This window comes from Microcaecilia unicolor, chromosome 6, assembly GCF_901765095.1.
Source record: "Microcaecilia unicolor chromosome 6, aMicUni1.1, whole genome shotgun sequence".
Lineage (NCBI taxonomy): Eukaryota > Metazoa > Chordata > Amphibia > Gymnophiona > Siphonopidae > Microcaecilia > Microcaecilia unicolor.
The window spans coordinates 35,091,168-35,110,600 of NC_044036.1; the positions used below are offsets into that span (position 1 = coordinate 35,091,168).

General features: G+C 44.2%; 1 protein-coding gene across 6 annotated transcripts in view; it reads left to right on the plus strand.

Moving 5' to 3' along the window:
• Positions 1-19,433, plus strand: part of MYSM1 (Myb like, SWIRM and MPN domains 1) — a 62,377-nt gene that overhangs the window by 25,352 nt on the left and 17,592 nt on the right. For all 6 annotated transcript variants that reach the window (XM_030206706.1, XM_030206708.1, XM_030206711.1 and 3 more), the window contains 5 exons: positions 6,119-6,196; positions 6,368-6,456; positions 8,712-8,766; positions 8,848-8,898; positions 15,815-15,889. In XM_030206706.1, coding sequence (XP_030062566.1) covers positions 6,119-6,196; positions 6,368-6,456; positions 8,712-8,766; positions 8,848-8,898; positions 15,815-15,889 — 348 coding nt within the window. The remainder of the gene's footprint in view (positions 1-6,118; positions 6,197-6,367; positions 6,457-8,711; positions 8,767-8,847; positions 8,899-15,814; positions 15,890-19,433) is intronic.

Below are 19,433 nucleotides of genomic sequence, written 5' to 3' on the forward strand. Positions count from 1 at the left end.
CTTCGCGGAGTGTCGCGCCGGACGCCATTTTGGATGCGCAGCATGTCTCTCCCCCGCTCTTGCGAGCGCCGGTTGAGGGTGCGTCTAGGGCTGTAGCCCAGGCTGCGGAAGTGCACAGTCTGGGGGGTTTCTCCCCCGAGTTTGTTTTGCTGCTGCATCAGGCCTTCCTTATGCAAAACGCTGCCCCTGCTCCCTCGTCTGGTAAAGAGGTTAAGGCCCCCGGAGGTAAACGCCCTCGGGTTGATTCCCAGGCCTTGGAGGACTTTGTCTCCTCCGATGTAGATGAGGGCAGCGTATCTGAGTTCTCCCAACGGTCCTTTGCGGATTCCTTGGAGGAGACGGGTCCCCGCTCGGATGGAGCGGATGACCCCTCTGCAGCGCGGCTTTTTAGCTCAGAGGATTTGCCCAACCTGTTGATACAGGCCATGGACACTTTGAAGATTTCCTCTCCGGAGGACGTCTCTCCCTCAGCCCCTGTTGGCTCTGCCATTATGCTGGGGACGAAGTGCCCGCCTAGAACCTTCCACGTGCATGATGCCATGCACACCTTAATTTCGGCTCAATGGGATGTCCCTGAAGCGAGCCTTAAAGTGGCTAGGGCTATGTCCCGCCTCTATCCTTTGACTGAAAGTGAACGTGAGGCCTATAGTGGATTGTCGTCACGACGGACGCCTCTTTGTTTGGCTGGGGAGCCCACTGCTTGGGAAGGACAGCGAAGGGGCTCTGGTCTCCTGCAGAGGCAAAGTGGTCTATCAACCTCCTGGAACTCAGAGCCATTCGGTTGGCGCTTTTGGAGTTCATCCCGGTACTGGTGTTGAAGCCGGTACGGGTCCTGTCGGACAATGCCACGGCTGTGGCCTATGTCAACCGCCAGGGAGGTACCAAGAGCGCCCCTCTAGCCAAGGAGGCTATGAATCTATGCCAGTGGGCAGAAGCGAACCTGGAGCAGCTGTCAGCGGCCCACATTGCCGGAGTCATGAATGTCAAGGCGGACTTTCTCAGTCGCCATACCTTGGAGCCCGGAGAGTGGCAGCTATCTGCTCAGGCGTTCTTGGACATCACGAAGCGCTGGGGCCAGCCGAGCCTAGATCTGATGGCGTCATCGGCCAATTGCCAAGTGCCGCGCTTTTTCAGCAGAGGACGGGACCCTCGATCCCTGGGAGTAGATGCTCTTCTCCAACAGTGGCCGACTCAAGAGCTTCTCTATGTGTTCCCGCCCTGGCCCATGTTGGGCAGGGTGCTAGACCGGGTGGCAAAGCATCCCGGCAGGGTAATCCTGGTGGGTCCGGATTGGCCCAGACGTCCCTGGTATGCGGACTTGATCAGGCTCTCAGTCGACGATCCTCTGCGGCTGCCAGTGGAGCAGGGCCTGTTACATCAGGGTCCCGTGGTGATGGAGGATCCCTCCCCCTTTGGTCTTACGGCCTGGCTATTGAGCGGCAGCGTCTGAGAAAGAAGGGCTTCTCAGACAAGGTCATCGCCACTATGCTGAGAGCGAGGAAGCGCTCTACTTCTACTGCTTACGCCAGGGTTTGGCGTATATTTGCAGCGTGGTGTGAAGCAGGCTCACTTTCTCCCTTCACTGCTCCAATTTCTTCAGTGTTGGCGTTCCTGCAAGAAGGTCTGGAGAAAGGCCTGTCGCTCGGTTCCCTTAAAGTCCAGGTAGCGGCTCTGGCTTGCTTCAGGGGCCGCCTGAAGGGTGCTTCCCTGGCTTCACAGCCAGATGTGGTGCGCTTTCTCAAGGGCGTTAATCACCTGCGCCCTCCTCTGCACTCAGTGGTGCCTGCGTGGAATCTCAACCTGGTGCTAAGAGCATTGCAGAAGCCGCCTTTTGAACCCTTGTCGAGGGCATCTCTGAAAGACCTGACATTGAAAGCAGTCTTTTTGGTGGCTATCACTTCAGCCAGAAGAGTTTCCGAGCTCCAGGCGCTCTCATGTCGAGAGCCCTTTCTGCAGTTCACTGAGGCAGGAGTGACTATTCGCACAGTGCCTTCCTTCCTGCCCAAGATTGTTTCTCGCTTCCATGTGAATCAGCAGCTCTGTCTCCCTTCCTTTCGTAGGGAGGACTACCCAGAGGAATACTCTGCTCTTAAATATCTGGATGTGAGACGAGTCATCATCAGATACTTGGAAGTGACCAATGAGTTCCGGAAATCGGATCATCTGTTTGTCCTGTTTGCAGGTCCTCGTAAGGGTCTGCAGGCTGCTAAGCCTACAGTGGCAAGATGGGTCAAGGAAGCCATTGCAGCGGCTTATGTGGCCTCGGGGAAGGTGCCGCCTATCCAGCTGAAGGCTCACTCCACTAGAGCTCAGGCGGCCTCGATGGCAGAGGCCGGGTCCGTCTCCTTGGAAGAAATATGCAAGGCGGCAACTTGGACTTCGGCTCATACATTTTCCAAGCATTACCGCTTGACTGTGGCTGCACGGGCGGAGGCCCGGTTTGGAGCTTCAGTGTTGAGGTCAGGGATTTCAATGTCCCGCCCTGGGTGAGTACTGCTTCGGTACATCCCACCAGTCTATGGATTGATCAGCTTGATGATATGGAAGGTAAAATTATGTATCATACCTGATAATTTTCTTTCCATTAATCATAGCTGATCAATCCATAGCCCCTCCCAGATATCTGTACTGTTTTTATTCTGGTTGCATTTCAGGTTCAAGTTTAGTCTTCAGTTACTTCAGAAAGACTTCGTGTTCAAGTTTTTTCACTTGGATTCTTCAAGAGTTGAGACGAGTTTGTGTTACAGTGAGCTGCTGCATTCCTCTCCCCTCCGTTTTACGGGGCTGGATTGAGATTTAAATTCTGCCGGCACTCCCTCCCGCTTCGTGCGGCTGTAGGGCAGCTTTGTACCCCTCCCGCTTCGGTGGTGTTAGGGTCAGTCAGCTCCTCCCGCGGTTGCAGGATAAGCCAGATCCCCCCGCATCGGCGGGTGTGGTGTCCCTCCCCCGCTCCGCGGGGATGAGCTGGACGGATTCCCCTCCCCCACTTGTGTGGGGATGAGCTGGGTTAATTCCCCTCCCCCGTTTCGGCGGTGGTGAGCTGGGCAGAGTGTCCCTTCGTGGGTGTAATTCTCTAAGGGCTGAGTCCTGCGGATGGAGCTTTGATATCGACATACTGAGGAGTTTCCGGCAGCACATGACCACATATAGGGAGGCAAAAGTTTGCTCTCTATCTCCACCTGCTGGTAGATGGACACAACCCACCAGTCTATGGATTGATCAGCTATGATTAATGGAAAGAAAATTATCAGGTATGATACATAATTTTACCTTGTATTTGTCAAATCCCACAATCAAGTCTTTCCTATTTTCAATAACGTGTTGGAGTGTTAATTGAAATTGTTATTTGAAATTGGAGGAAAAGCCTCACGTGGCATGATGTAACTCCTTGTTTCGCAGTGTACACTGTCATATATCTAAGGAGTACTCACTCGCATCATTGCCATAAAAACCTCCAGTCGATCAGAATGTGCAGTTTACTATGTAAACATTCTAAATCCAGCTTAGGTCTCACTCCATTTACGGTTCTTTGGAGTGTTCAAACCCTATGGGACTTATCTTTTGCAGTTCCACAGTCCGATTCCTTTCCACAGTACTATACATTATCCTTCATAGTGCTCCATTTTAGTTTTAGATTTACTTGTATTTGTAACAAGTTCTCGCTTGCTGAAAACCATCCAAAGAAAACTACCTGGGTTTTTAATCTTGGATATTTTTTTACACTGGCATACAAAAGCAACAAACAGAAGAGCAATTCTCCACGGATACAATCCAACAGTACAAAACGTTGGAAAAGACCAAAAAAAAAAAAAAACAACAACAAAATGTCAAGGATGTCCAAAGGAAATAACGTTATTAGATCTTCACCAAGACCCGACGTGGCTCGTGTTTCGGCCTATATGGCCTGCTTCAGGAGTCTGGCACTGGAAAGTGTGAACAATACAACTGCGCTTGGTGAAGATCTAACAGTTATTTCTTTTGGACACCCTTGATATTTTGTTGTATTTTGGTCTTCTCCACTGCTTTGTGCTGTTACATTAGCATACAACGGTGTTAAGGCAGTTTTCCAAACAGAGGGGCCCTTTTACTAAGCTGTGTAGGCGCCTACGCGCGCTAGTTTGGAGCTACCGCTTGGCCCTTGCAGTAATTTCATTTTTGACACGCGTCCGTAAAATGCTTTTTGTTTTCTGACTTGACGCGCGTAGGTCATTACCGCCCAGTTACTGCGCGAGACCTTACCGCTAAGTCAATGGCTGGTGGTAAGGTCTCGGACCCAAAATGGACGCGCGCCAATTTTTATTTTGCCGCACATCCATTTTCGGCAAAAATTTTTTTTTAAGGCCTTTGTTAACAGGCACGCTGAAAAATGGTTCTGTGCGCGGCCAGAACCCGTGCCTACGCTACCGCAGGCCATTTTTCAGCGCACCTTAGTAAAAGGACCCCAGAGTTGTCATCTCAAAGCGTTTTGTTACTTTCAGATTATGGAAAATATGGTTTCCTGTTTTTTTTTTTACCCTGTGGAACTTTCCCTCAGGCAGTGGCTTAGCTGCAGTATTATTGGATAGATTCATTCTGTATTAGTTTCAGATGATGGTATTGTTAACGTATAATAGACAGTTATGGACAGGAAGGAGAATAAAGAATGAGGGGTCCAGTATTTAAAAAAAGCAACAGAGCTCCTAAATATATGCTCCTGTTATGCTCCCAAATGTGTGCCCTGTTTTCTGTCAAATTTATGAGCTTCAGTTTCAGCTGAAAATTCATCTTAATTAAAGAGCTTAAAAGTTATGTGTATAAATTTGGGCCTGCCAATTATTATTACTTATTACATTTGTACCCCGCGCTTTCCCACACATTGCAGGCTCTAAATACAATTACAATCACAAAGTCTTGAAGGAGAGTATTATTAGTTGTAGTAAACGTAGTGAGAGTGGGATTTTGAGGAATAAGAGAGTTGAACATGTCGGGGCAAACAAAGGTAGGATAAACAAAAGGAAAAGGGATTGGGAGAGGTGAGGAGAGGAAAAGATAAGGGGATTTATTATTAGTTATTTGCCTAGCTTTAAGAGCCAAGTGCTGAAAATCAGTGCTAAACTCCTAACATTTCTTTTTTTTTCTCCTGCCTTAAATCTACTCCTATTATCACTGTATTCCTTGCTCCTAAATTTAGGAGTTTTAGTGAAATTCTGAGTATGAAGTTATGCGTTCAGCCCTAGTAATTTTCAAAGAGGTCGACTTAGGAACGTAACTCTCAACGTTAGACATATAAATCCTTGAATATTTGGCTTGAGCTGTATATACCAGAGCACCTGAATGCATGATAGTGGGAAATCAAAGGGGAAAAATCAGGCAAGCGGGATTCAAATTCTGAAGCACTAGATAAACTCCGAGAAAAATCATGAAGCATTACATATCGCAGTAGGTAGAGGCCTACTAAGAGGGTTTTTTTTTAATGTGGCTATCTTTGCAATGTGTGTGTGTGTGCGTGTTCTGTATATATTTTTTGTTGCCAAATATCAACTGTTTATTGATATGCAGACACTCTCTGATTGCTGAAAGACTTTAGTCAGCCACCTTTTAGTTTATATCAGTTTTTCAAGCACATAAAAGAACACATTTTTAATAGGTGCTCTTTGTCTGCTGGAGAAAGCCTCCTAGAAGCAGAGATCAGGAAATCCTTTCATTCACTGTGCCATGTTACATTTTGAGACTATTCAAACCCCCTCCTCTGATGTACATCAAAGTCCTGTAAAGGATTTTATGGGAGAAAATTGGCAGCATTGATTAGAGACAAGGGGGTAATGATGTGAACTTGGGAGGAAGCAGTCTCAGAGGAATTGTAAGAAAATACTACAACTGAGAGGATACTGAATGAATGTCCAAAATTGCCCGCAGGCAGATGCAGTACTTACCAAAGCTATAGCAGAATCAATCATCCTTGGGACTCGTTCAGAGGACAAGGAATGAAAACAAATTTTTGGATGTCATTGGTTCAAAAGCTCATGTAAATGCCTCCAAAAACTAAATTTGTAGTCTGTTTTCCTTTTTGCAAATGTCAAGTACCTTGATGTGCACGAATGCTTTCTGTTTGATAAATGCTTTAACCTGCTGGTTACAGCGAACCAGGAAACGGCGTGTACGAGATCCATGGGGTAACTGGTGCGATGCTAAGGATCTGGAAGGCCAAACGTTTGAGGTAATGTTCCAGTTTCCTTAATGCAAAACAATTCCTTAGTAGTAATTCACGAGACATAAATATTAAAATTCTGTTTTGATTTTGAAACCTTAATTTTATGGAATGAATATAATGGAAGAACTGATGATTGGTAATGACCTCCTTAACCCGAATTACATTTCTGTTCATTAGCATCTGTCTGCTGAGGAACTAGCAAGGAGGCGAGAGGAGGAGAAAAACAAACCAGTAAAATACTCCAGAGGACCAAGACTATCTAAAAGGTATTGTGTGCAGAGCTTCTATGGTATGTTTCACAGATGCAATGGAGTAGCAAGAAAACTACTTGTGTATTTTATTTTTATTCATATATATTTCAAAGATCGAAAGTGTTCCATCTGAAAAACTCACGTTTTTGGTTAGAAGATAAATCTGACTTGTATCTAAGAAGGAAGAAAGCTTGTCTCATACTTGACATAATCAGATGAAATAACGAGAAATCTCTGTAAATCTGGAAGATGTAATGGGTAGTTTGCCAAACTAAAGAGTAGCAAATCACCTGGACCAGATAGTATACATCTCAGAGTACTCATAGAACTAAAAAAATGAACTTACAGAGCTGCTATTAGTAATATGCAATTTATCTTAAAAATCAAGCGTGGTACCAGAAGATTGGAGGGTGGCCAATGTAACGTCAGCTCTTAAAAAGGGCTCCAGAGGTGACTCGGGAAATTATAGACCACTGAGCCTGATGTCGGTACAGGGCAAAATGGTAGAGACCATTATAAAGAACAAAATTGCTGAGCATAAACACAGCCAACATGGATTTAGCCAAGGGAAATTTTGCCTCACCAATCTACTACATTTCTTTGAAGTGTGAATAAACGTGGGTAAAGGTGAGCTGGTAGATATTTCTATTTTAGCTGCTGCTGATTCATAGTGAGCAGAGAGTGTCAAAGTATCATTGATGATGGCACCCAGATCTTTTTCCGAGGTGGGACACCTAATGTGGAACTTTGCATAATTTAGCTGTAGTTCGGGTTCCTTCTCCCTGTGTGCATCACTTTGCAGTTCCCTACATTCGTTCCAAAAGAGCAAGACTCATCATGTTCTGATCACTTTGATTACTGGATGTGGATGTATTATGAGGACAGGCTTATAGCAAAAATGCAAGAAGTTGCTGAAAATAAAACCCCACAACTTGTAGCAGGGATTCCTGGTAATGGCTGTGAACAGATTCAGGATATCCATATTGATTCATCATCAGATGAATTTGCAAAGCTTGGTTACCCTGAAAACCTAACCTGTGAATGGTCCTTGAGGACCAGAGGATCTTTGCACTTGAACAAGTAATTGCTGTTACTTTCTCTCTCCCCATAACTAAGAACAGAGATTTTTCTTCTGCTCTTTAAAACAAACGACAGTGGGAAGGTGGAGATGGCTTGAGAAAAACCAGGTACGCTGGATGCTTGCTAAAACACTTTATTTCTGCGATAACATGCAATACCTGACACTGCAGTGTGTTTCGGCACAAAGTGCCTGCCTCAGGGGTCTGTCGGATATGAAATATAAATAGAGTAAGAATTACTAAGTACATAAGTAATGCCACACTGGGAAAAGACCAAGGGTCCATCGAGCCCAGTATCCTGTCCACGACAGCGGCCAATCCAGGCCAAGGGCACCTGGCAAGCTTCCCAAACGTACAAACATTCTATACATGTTATTCCTGGAATTGTGGATTTTTCCCAAGTCCATTTATTAGTGGTTTATGGACTTGTCCTTTAGGAAACCGTCTAACCCCTTTTTAAACTCTGCCAAGCTAACTGCCTTCACCACGTTCTCCGGCAACGAATTCCAGAGTTTAATTATGCGTTGGGTGAAGAAAAATTTTTCTCCGATTTGTTTTAAATGTACTACACTGTAGTTTCATCGCATGCCCCCTAGTCCTAGTATTTTTGGAAAGCGTGAACAGACGCTTCACATTCACCTGTTCCATAAAATTTCATATCATTTGGTATTTTTTATTCTTTATGTTATAATTCTTACTCTATTTATATTTCATGTCCAGCAGACTCCTGAGGCAGGCACTTTGTCCTGTGTCCGGTGTTGCATGTTATCGCAGAAATAAAATGTTTTAGCAATTTATCATCCTGCGTACCTGGTTTTTCTCAAACCGTCTCCACCTTCCCACTGTCGTTTGTTTTACTACGTTCTACGTGGAATTCCTTTTGGTTTTCTTCTCTTTTGCTCTTGAGACATGAGAGAGAGATTTTGAGAGACAATAACATCTCAAAACCTTTCTCCTCTGAATGCTGTGATGTGTTTTGTCCCTTCGTACAATGTTTGTAATGATTCAGGACATAAATCCCCTGTCGAGGGATTGTCCCATGAATCTGTTCCTTCTACCGTACACAAAGTCATCATCGACTGATGGAAAGGACATAATGAAAGAGAGCCAAAGGAATGTTGTGTTGCTGTATCAAGTTGTCTGCAATTATTGTTAGCCCATTTTGAGGAAAACTTTCGTTTTGCTTTATAGCTCTTTTGATCCCTTCCAGTTGATCCCTTGCTGCTCGTTTAATGAGGAGAAACAGGCAAGTGCTTAAAAACTTGTTGATTTAAAAGCTGCCGTTTATTTTGTGTAATTCTTACAATGAACTTTGTTTGATTTGCAGGAGCCGTTTCAAGTGAAAGTAGCATCAGAAGCCTTATTAATAATGGACTTGGTAAGGATGAAGCCTTTGTTTTTAGGTAGACTGTTCATCCTCTTTAATTGTACCTTTCTTATTAAGTAAAAGAAAAGTTCTCGACCCTGGATTCAGCATTTCAGGCCTACAGGAACTAGGGTTACTGTATATGCAGCATTCATAGCCCTGCTCTCTCTGAAAGGCAGGGAGGGAGGGAGCTGAAGCTATCAGGCAACAGCACCAGGTTTTGGACGGCGATGAAAAACAGAGATTGCACGGGGACAGAAATTTCACCCATCTGCAATGAAATCTAACCCATACAAGCTAAGATCTGTTCCATCCACACAATTAATCTCCTCCATTCTCACCCATATCCACAGGAATTGACTATTATTTACTTGCTTGCAGCCCTCTGTTTCCTCCCAACCCTAACAGCGTCCTGTGGTTTTTTTGAATGGTATTCACTATTCGACCACTGAACGTTTCAAGTCTCAGTCTGGTATTCCAGCTGCCTTTGGGGACATTCCAAGCTTCATTCTGGCTCTCCAGCAGCCTCTCTCCATACGTTCCAAGCTTCATTCTGAAGTCACCAAAGATTATGAATACACTCCCACAGCAACGGCTTCCATCCCCACAGGAATCCCGTGGGTTCTGCAGGATTCCCTCAATCCCCATTCCCGTGCAGCAAGTTAGGGAGCTCTGACTTAGGGTAGTTGCTGTAATGTGAAGGCTATATGGAATGAGCAAGTATGTTAAAAGAATGTTTTAGGTGAGGGTAGGAGCCATGAAGGGTAGTGAATAACATCTCATGGCTGAGATTGAACTGGAAGCCTGTGGGAGCAAGAGAAACCTGCGTATTAAAAAGAGAATTTAAAAAGCGGAGAAAGCATGGCTCATACATGTTGTATGTATGTTTACATCCGTGTTGTCTATATATACAATATGTGTGTGTGTGTATGTTTTGTCTCTGAGAGGAGAGGGGTGTGGTGGTTTCTATGCAATGGTTTCTAAATATTTTGTTGGTTTTATTTGATTACCTTTTTCAAGACAAGTGTCATATCTAACCACTAATGTCACTGTCAACACATTCAAATAATTCATTTTACATTTACCGCATTTTTCGGACTATAAGACGCACCTAGGTTTTAGAGGAGGGAAATAGGAAAAAAAAAAATTTTTCCTTTTTCCCTCCTCTAAAACCTAGGTGCTCCGGTGCGTCTTGTCCGAGTTCGGGATCGCCCTCCCCCCGAGTTCGGGATCGCCCTCCCCTACTCACGTCACGCGATGTTCCCTGGTGGTCTAGTGACGTCGGGGCAGGAAAGAGCCCCCTCTTTCCTGCCCAGCGCGCTGCTCTCCGAGTCTCCGTCCTCCTGTATGCTGCCTGACGGTCTCGGCGAGATTCAAAATGGCCGCCAAGACTTCAATTCTCGGCGGCCATTTTGAATCTCGCCGAGACCGTCAGGCAGCATACAGGAGGACGGAGAGCAGCGCGCTGGGCAGGAAAGAGGGGGCTCTTTCCTGCCCCGACGTCGCTAGACCACCAGGGAACATCGCGTGACATGAGTAGGGGAGGGCGATCCCGAACTCGGAACTCGCTACCTTCGGACTATAAGACGCACCCCCCATTTTCCTCCCAAATTTGGGGGGAAAAAAGTGCGTCTTATAGTCCGAAAAATACGGTAATCAATAGGGGCCAGTGTAGCAAGGCAACAGGTATTTCCATGCTTTGTCACCACTAGGAAGCTGTATGTAGCAACCGGTAGCAAACTACACGGTTTTGCTACTAGGTGTTACCGTATATAGCAACCATAGCAAGAAGATTCAGTTAGAGGGTGAGTGAAACTGAATCTGCAGCTGAAATTCGCCACTCAGTTTCATCCAGAACTGAAACCGGTGCCCCCGCCCCTCCCCCAACAGGAGGTGGGAGGGCGGCACAGAGTGGTCATGGGTGGGGGCAGGGAGTTTCGGATTCAGCCAAAACCGCACTTGAATTTTCGGCCGAATCCAAATATCAAGCCAGTTATGGTGCTGAAACTGAAATCCCGTCAGCCTCTAGATTTAGTCACCTCATTTTACTGTAGAATTGACAAAATAGAAAATGAAATACGCATCAGATTCACTGATAGCCAGCTCAGCAGGGATAGGGGTGGGGCTGCAGGTTGAGAGGGAAAGCATGTGAAGTGTGCCTCAGAATACTTTTCTGGCCCTCTGTGTGTGTGTCTATGTATGTAAGTCTGTGTGTGATTGGGAGAGAATAGGAGAGGAGGACATTTTGAAAGGAGCAATTTGGCCATTTTTGGGGGGGAGGGGGGGCACAACATTATTTTTGTGGAATCCCCACTCTGATCTGTCCCAATTTTGAACTAGATGTGACTTCTCATGCTAAATTTGGTTCTATTCCATTAAGGTTTTGGAGAGCTATTTTGTCCCCAGACAGACATTTCAACTGCTTATGTGTAATTCATTAAGCAGATCTTGAAACATAGACGCATAAATTTGTAAACAACTGCCTAGCTGGCAAGAGAACCAACTAGGTTGTGACCAGAAATAGATTTAAGCTACTGTAGTTATGGCTGTACCAAGTGCTAGCTAGTTAAATTAGCTGGTTAGCAGTGAAAATTAGCCCTGGCCATTCAGTGCTGGTCCCAATATGGCCTCTTGATCATCCAGCTTATTTTAAACAGCTAAATAGAGCTGCCTAGTTCAGTGGTTCCCAAACCTGGTCCTGGAGGCACCCCAGCCAGTCAGGTTTTCAAGATGTCCACAATGAATATTCATTAACTATATCTAAATGAGCTCCCTTTAATTTGTTGCAGACTCAATATAATAACTTCCAAGTGACTGCAATTCACTTTATGTATTATTTTTATTCAATATCTAGATTTTAACATAAATAGGAGTGGAGGAGTGGCCTAGTGGTTAGGGTCGTGGACTTTGGTCCTGGGGAACTGAGGAACCGAGTTCGATTCCCACTTCAGGCACAGGCAGCTCCTTGTGACTCTGGGCAAGTCACTTAACCCTCTGTTGCCCCATGTAAGCCGCATTGAACCTGCCATGAGTGGGAAAGCGCAGGGTACAAATGTAACAAAAATAAAATAGATACTATTGGAGATTCTACATGGAATGTTGCTACTATTGGAGATTCTACATGGAATGTTGCTATTCCACTAGCCAAAAACAAAAAAGGAGGTAAAAACCCTCACGAAACCGTGGGATATGAAACAAAAAGTGAGGAGAGTGGATGAGGATACCAACAATAATGTATTTATTCACTTGTAAAATAAAAGATTAAAAAATTAAAAGATGACAATGTACATAAAAATGACCCGACACGGCCGTGTTTCGGCCCAATGGCCTGCCTCAGGGGTCTTTGTAACCTCAGAAGATGTAACATAGAATGTGTACTCCAGAGGAAATGACGAAACACAATCCTCTCAGGTCTCCTCTCTTCAAAAAGATATATATAAAATATATATTAAAGAACAGAACGGACTTTCAATACTCCTCTCCGAAGAGATGTCTACAATGTCGGGTCATTTTTATGTACATTGTCATCTTTTAATTTTTTAATCTTTTATTTTACAAGTGAATAAATACATTATTGTTGGCATCCTCATCCACTCTCCTGCTATTCCACTAGCAACATTCCATGTAGAAGGCTGCACAGGCTTCTGTTTCTGTGAGTCTGGCGTCCTGCAGGACGTCAGACTCACAGAAGCAGAAGCCTGCGCGGCCACATTGGTGATCTGCAAGGGCCGACTTCTACATGGAATGTTGGAACATTCCATGTAGAATCTCAAATAGTAGCAACAGTGGAGGAGTGGCCTAGTGGTTAGGGTGGTGGACTTTGGTCCTGAGGAACTGAGTTGGATTCCCACTTCAGACACAGGCAGCTCCTTGTGACTCTGGGCAAGTCACTTAACCCTCCATTGCCCCATGTAAGCCGCATTGAGCCTGCCATGAGTGGGAAAGCGCGGGGTACAAATGTAACAAAAATAAATAATACCCATATATTAGCATTTATCCTTAACTCTTTCCTCATTCTCTCTCTTTCATACTACTTTCGTTCTCCCGAGTCAACAAAAACTCTTGTTAAAATCTAGATATTGAATTAAAATAATACATAAAGTGAATTGCAGTCATTTGGAAGGTATTACAATGAATATTCATGGGATAGATTTGCATGCAGTGGAGGCAGTGCATGCAAATCTCTCGTATGAATATGAATTGTGGGTATCCTGAAAACCTGACTGGCTGGGGTGCCTCCAGGACCAGATTTGGGAACCACTGGCCTAGTTAAACCAGGAGACTATATGAAGCTGCATAGAAAAACTTTGCACTGTTGAACATCAAAGTTAGACAGCTACCTTGCTTTCTATATCAGCCTTTTTTATTTTTAAGTCATTTCTTTAAGACTCCCACACCTCATGCAAGCTTTGCCCCATGCACATACCTGCTTATCCTAGTTCACATAAGTCTTGTGGCGAGTAAAGTACTGGTGTGATTCCTCAGTTTTCCAGCAGGTGGAGACTTGAGCTCTGCCTCAGCTATGGTATAGCTGCCTCCAGTGTGCAGGACACAGAAGTCATCTACAGTTTTTCCATCTATGGGAAACTTTTAACCCCTCTGGACATGGCTCTGTATTCTTCGAGATGATGTAGTCCCACCCAGAGCCCTTTGGCCAGCAGCTGTGGCCTCATAGTAACATAGGAGAAGATAGCAAATAAAGACCAATGGGTCATCCAGTTGCTCAGTTGTCTTTCTCAGTGGTTCGCTGCTGTTTTGGGTAGATTAACGTATACTTATTCGTATTTAAATCCACATTGCTTCCCCCACACCGTAGCCCTAATACCTACCTTGTTTCTACCACTGCCCTCTATGGACTTGATTTTATTTATTTATTTATTACATTTGTATCCCACATTTTCCCACCTATTTGTAGGCTCAATGTGGCTAACATAGTACCGGAGAGGCCTTTGCAGGCTCCGGTGTGAACAAATACAGGGTAGCCCTTCTCTGACATCTATAAGCAGTTTATATTTCTCCAGAGGTACAGGGCTTCAAAGAAAAAAATAATTCACTAACCATTCCAATTCACTCCCTCACTTCTGCTGGGACTGGACTAATTTATTTATTTATTTATTTGTTACATTTTAATCCCATTTTTATAGCAAGACACCTATCCCCCAATATTCAAATCCATTTAACCGGCCAGGAATGACCCTTGGCCGGTTAAATGGCACTTAACCGGCTATGTGGCGATGTTCAGCAGTGGATAGCCAGTTATCTCCCACTGAATATCCCTGGTTAGTGCATAGGAGATAACCAGCTACGTCACGCAATATAGCCAGCTATGCCCGAATATTCAATTCCTATCTGGCTATTGCAAGCAGGCACATCAGGTCGCTTAAGTAGCTGGTATATCTTTAGCTCATACACCTTCATTGAAGATGCATTCAATTCATGTTTGCAATCTCCCCCCCTTATGTGGCAGAACCTCCCAGTCGGAACAGAACAAAACAACAGCAAAGGTGACTGAGTCCAAATGATGATTGTGTACAGGTGTGATACTTTATTAAGTTGAGAGAGCCATTCAACACAAATTCATGTTTTGGCTAAAAAGCCTTCATCAGGAGTCTGATCTCACAACCACATCTCATAATCAACCGATGTCGCTGAGAACGTGCTCATACACCTTCACTGAAGATATGTTCAATTCAGCAGAAAGAAATGCTATGATTAAAGCACACCGCGCTTCTCACAAAAAAATGCGATCTTGTGTACGCTGGTATCAAACATCGTATTAGCGATGTAAGTACACAAGATTGTGTTTTTTTTTTTTTGTGAGAAGCGCAGTGTGCTTTAATCTTAGCATTTCTTTCTGCTGAATTGAACATATCTTCAGTGAAGGTGTATGAGCACGTTCTCAGCGACATGGGTTGATTATGAGATGAGGTTGTGAGATCAGACTCCCGATGAAGGCTTTTTAGCCAAAACATGAATTTGTGTTGAATGGCTCTCAACTTAATAAAGTATCACACCTGTACACAATCATCATTTGGACTCAGTCACCTTTGCTGTTGTTTTGTTCTGTTCTGACTGGGAGGTTCTGCCACGTAAGGGGGGGAGATTGCAAACATGAATATGGATACATTATATTTCCAGGTGTCATTTTATTTATTTATTTGTAGCATTTGTATCCCACATTTTCCCACTATTTTGCAGGCTCACTGTGGCTTACATTTGCCGTAGTGGCGATTGCCATTTCCGGTTAACAGATTTACAAATGATTATTGCATTCATTTTTGAAGACTTGAGGCCCATAATCTTGAAACTATGAAGGATAATCAGCTTATTTCCTCAGCAATCTTCCAGACCGTTCAAGATGCTTGGGTTGTGCACTTTTACCAGCAGAGGGAGACTGAGAACACTAAAACTTCTTATACAAGTAGCCTGTGCAGACCTTCTACTAACCAGTATTTTCTCAGTCTCAGCAGAGGGTAGAAATGTGCAGCCTGTGCAGTGTAGTCAGTCTGGTAGGCCCGTTTGGGGTTTCTAGGTTGGGTTGTAAATGTTAGAGAACTTGAAACTATGAAGGATAATCAGCTTATTTAATTCTGCACTGTCCACCGTGACCTTATGTAAATCCCTCATTTGCATGTGTCCCTGCCTGGCTACAGTTATAATATAGTAATAATTCTTTTCCATCTTCTCCACTTCAGAAGTTACGAAGTGCACAGCAGGCCACAGAATGATTACAACACTGAGGTGGCTTTACCCTCATTCTCAGATGCTGAGAGTGTAAAAATGCTTGGAGATCTGATTAGATATGAAATTATATTTAAAGCCCAGTTATTTATTAAATATAAGCCAATCGCATGGTGGTTGAAAAGCTAAACCAGATATGGCAAAATACTTTGCTTATTTGATCTGATGCATTTTTTTCTCTGTTAAGCATGCACACGTTTCCATGGCCGAGGTGATTGGTTTATTGGGAGGAAAGTATTTGGAAGCTGACAAGACAGTAGAGGTATGTGTGTGTTGCTGCTTTTCAATCAGCTTCAGCTCTCATTCAGCACGTGGGTATTACGAGAGGGCTTTTGCGATGTCTCTCAGGCAGTTAAGTGCTTAGTAATTTGCACTAAAATATCTGGCCGTACTGCTCCTCAGTAGCTGCTGTAAAAATAAGTGTTTGAAAAGCTCAAGGATGTGACCTGGTTATGAAGAATGAGAATTCCTGGCATTTCTTGACTAAAGGGCACTAGATAGTTTGGGGGCTTAAGTTATAGAAACAGTGTTTGGGTTCGTTGATCAGTGTTACCCAAAGGGATGGCTTGGGGGGGAGGGGAGTTTATAGTTCAATGAATGTGGGTTACAAAAAAGGGAAAAAATTGAGTCAAAGGTGAACATATGTTCCTTTTCCCTATTCTTGCTATGTAGACGATGTCAGTTCGGGGCCGTGTGTAGTTGGGGAACTAACTGTACTGGGCAAAGTGTGATGGTTATTTGAGTTGTATGATTGTTTATGATACTTTGACTTAATAAAGATATTAAAAAAAAAAAAAGAATGCATTTTTAATTCCTTTTCTTTAATTTAAAAATTAAGGGGTCCTTTTACTAAGGTGCACTGACAAATGGCCTGCGGTAGTGTAGACGCGTGTTTTGGATGCGTGCAGAATTATTTTTCAGCGTACCTACAAAAAATGCCATTTAAAAAATTTTTTCCCCCAAAATGGATGTGCGGCAAAATGAAAATTGCCGCGTCTCAGCCATTGACTTAGCGGTAAAGTTCTCACACGTTAACCGGATGGTAATGACCTATGCGCGTCAAATGCCACTTGACACGTGCAGCTCATGCGCACCAAAAATTTAAAAAAAAAATTTCGGTCATCAACCAAAATTGAAATTACGGCAAGGGTCACGCGGTAACTGGGTGGAGCTCCAATTTGGCGCGTGTTGGTGCGCGTAGGCGCCTACGTGGCTTAGTAAAAGGACCCCTAAGTGATATATGCGCTCTCATTCTGTAGACTGTGGAATCAGGGCCATGCCAAGGGTCTCTGGTGCCCCCCTGCAGACTATCAGTTGGCACCCCCCCCCCCCCCCTGGTTTGGCCCAAGAGACAATTTCCTAAGGTCTTCCTGCAATTTTTTACAATCCACATGTATTTTAACAGATTTGAATTTTGTGTCATCTGCAAATGTAATTTCCTCACTCATCATTCCCATTTGCAGATCAGTACAATATAGCACCGGTCCCTTTACAGATCTAGAATAACACAGCATTAGAATTTCAACAGGACATTTAAATGAACTTTAGTTGGTGCCAGTCAAGTTAGTATTAAGGTGTAAAAGTACCTACATTCAAAAGAGCCTGATTATAGCAGGGTGCCTATGTGGAAAGTTAAAAAAAAAGGTTCATATTTTATTTTAATTTTCTAAAAGCCAGTTTCTCATACATCTGCACACAGCTACTGAAAACAGATCTTTTCAAGAAGGCATACCATAATCATCCATCTTAAACACTAAATAATAACATTACACAGATCTATGATCCCTCCCCATCTTCAAATCCTTGTTTAAAGCCCACCTCTTCAATGTCGCTTTCGGCACCTAACCATTGGACTAACCAGGAAACCCAGATTGCCCCAATTTGATTGACTGCATTCTTGTCCTTTAGATTGTAAGCTCCTTTGAGCAGGGACTGTCCTTCTTTGTTAACTTGTACCGCTCTGCGTAACCCTAGTAGCGCTTTAGAAATAGTACTATACAAAACCGAAAGCCTATCACATGATTGATTACCCTCCATTGCTACCTATATTTAAGCACTACCACTTTAAACATCCTTGTCATTACATTTACTCTGAGCCATCATTTTAAAGTCAATTACTTTGTTTTTTTTTTACATAGTTGCTGGATCTTAAGTACTACTAGAACTGGAAATATGACTGTGCTATTGCTATACATATGTCACAATCCATTTTATTACTCATCATCAGCTTATCTCTTCCTTTCCTTGTGCCTTTAGTCTCCCCTCCTTCCTCCCTGATTCTAGCTTGTTCTCTCCCCCCCCCCCCCAACACACAGAAATTTCCTTGCCTTGTTTTTCCTATGTCTTTTCTGTTCCATCAGCTCTTATTTTCCTTTCCTGCTGCCCTTACTCTCCCCTCCTTCGTTCCTCCCTGATTCTAGCTTGTTCTCTCCACCCCCACCCCCCACAGAAATTTCCTTGCCTGCTGTTGGCTGTTGTCTTTCTTTTCTTCCCCAGCTGGCCTGGTTGGTTCCAGTTGAGTTCCTCCACTCAACCTGCAGCCTCAAATGCACTTTATCTATAAGTAGGCCCACGCCACGCCAGCCAGCCAACAAAGTAATGAAAAGTTAACAACTAACAAGGCAAAACCTTACCAATGCTGTCCACCACAGTCTGACTCAGTCTCAGCAAAAAAACAAAATTAAGGCGGAGCGCCGCGGGAGCGGGAGCAGCGATCAATCATCCAGCAGCGGCGCCGGCTCTCCTCTCTCCTCTCAGCACTGCTGCACTCCAATGCGGCGTCAGCGTCAGCAACACCCTTCCAGGTCCTGGAGAGTTGGACTGCCTGCGAGGCTCCATAGTCCAGGCGCGTGCGTCAGAGCTGGGGCGGTGCTAAACAGATGAATGACGCGCTGCGCACGGGAAGGCAGCAGGGAGCCAGTCAGCCAGACCCAGCAGCGCATGCGCATAGGCGCCAACAATGTGAGAGAGGTTTATATTTTTTAATTTTAGAACACTACTCGGCTGCCGGCGGTGCCCTTGATTGGCAGGCGCCCTCCTGCCATGCTTACTGCGCTTACCGGGTCGGCACGGCCCTGTGTGGAATGCAGTGAGCGGTCCTGCTTAAAAATATTGTTTTTTTCCCCCAAGACTTTGTGTAGCACTTTATTTATTTATTTATGTATTTATTTATTAGGATTTATTTACCGCTTTTTGAAGGAATTCACTCAAGGCGGTGTACAGTAAGAATAGATCAAACATGAGCAATAGGCAATTAGTGCAGTAAAAATATTCGAACAATACAAAGTATGGCATGGTATACTGCTTGCAATGACCACACAATATGTACTAGAACATTATAATTGGTAGTGAAGGGTAAGGCAAAGTTGTAACATATAGATGAATAAGAAAGTAGGAAGAATTTGAAAGTAAGGTGACTGATTTGAAGAAAGTTGCACATGAGGTCAGAGAGATGGTTAAATATTATCTCAGTTAGGCTAGGAGTGGAGGAGTGGCCTATTGGTTAGCGTGGTGGACTTGGGTCCTGGGGAACTGGGTTCGATTCCCACTGCAGGCACAGGCAGCTCCTTGTGTCTCTGGGCAAGTCACTTAACCCTCCATTGCCCCAGGTACAAATAAGTACCTGTATATAATATGTAAGCCGCACTGAGCCTGCTATGAGTGGGAAAGCGGGGGGTACAAATGTAACAAAAAAATAAACATGTCCCGCGGCAGTAATCCAGTTAACACAGAAAGAGAGAGAAAGATATGTTTATTAGTCATTGCATTGTTGCCTCACTTCATTATAAACACATTGAAATAACACA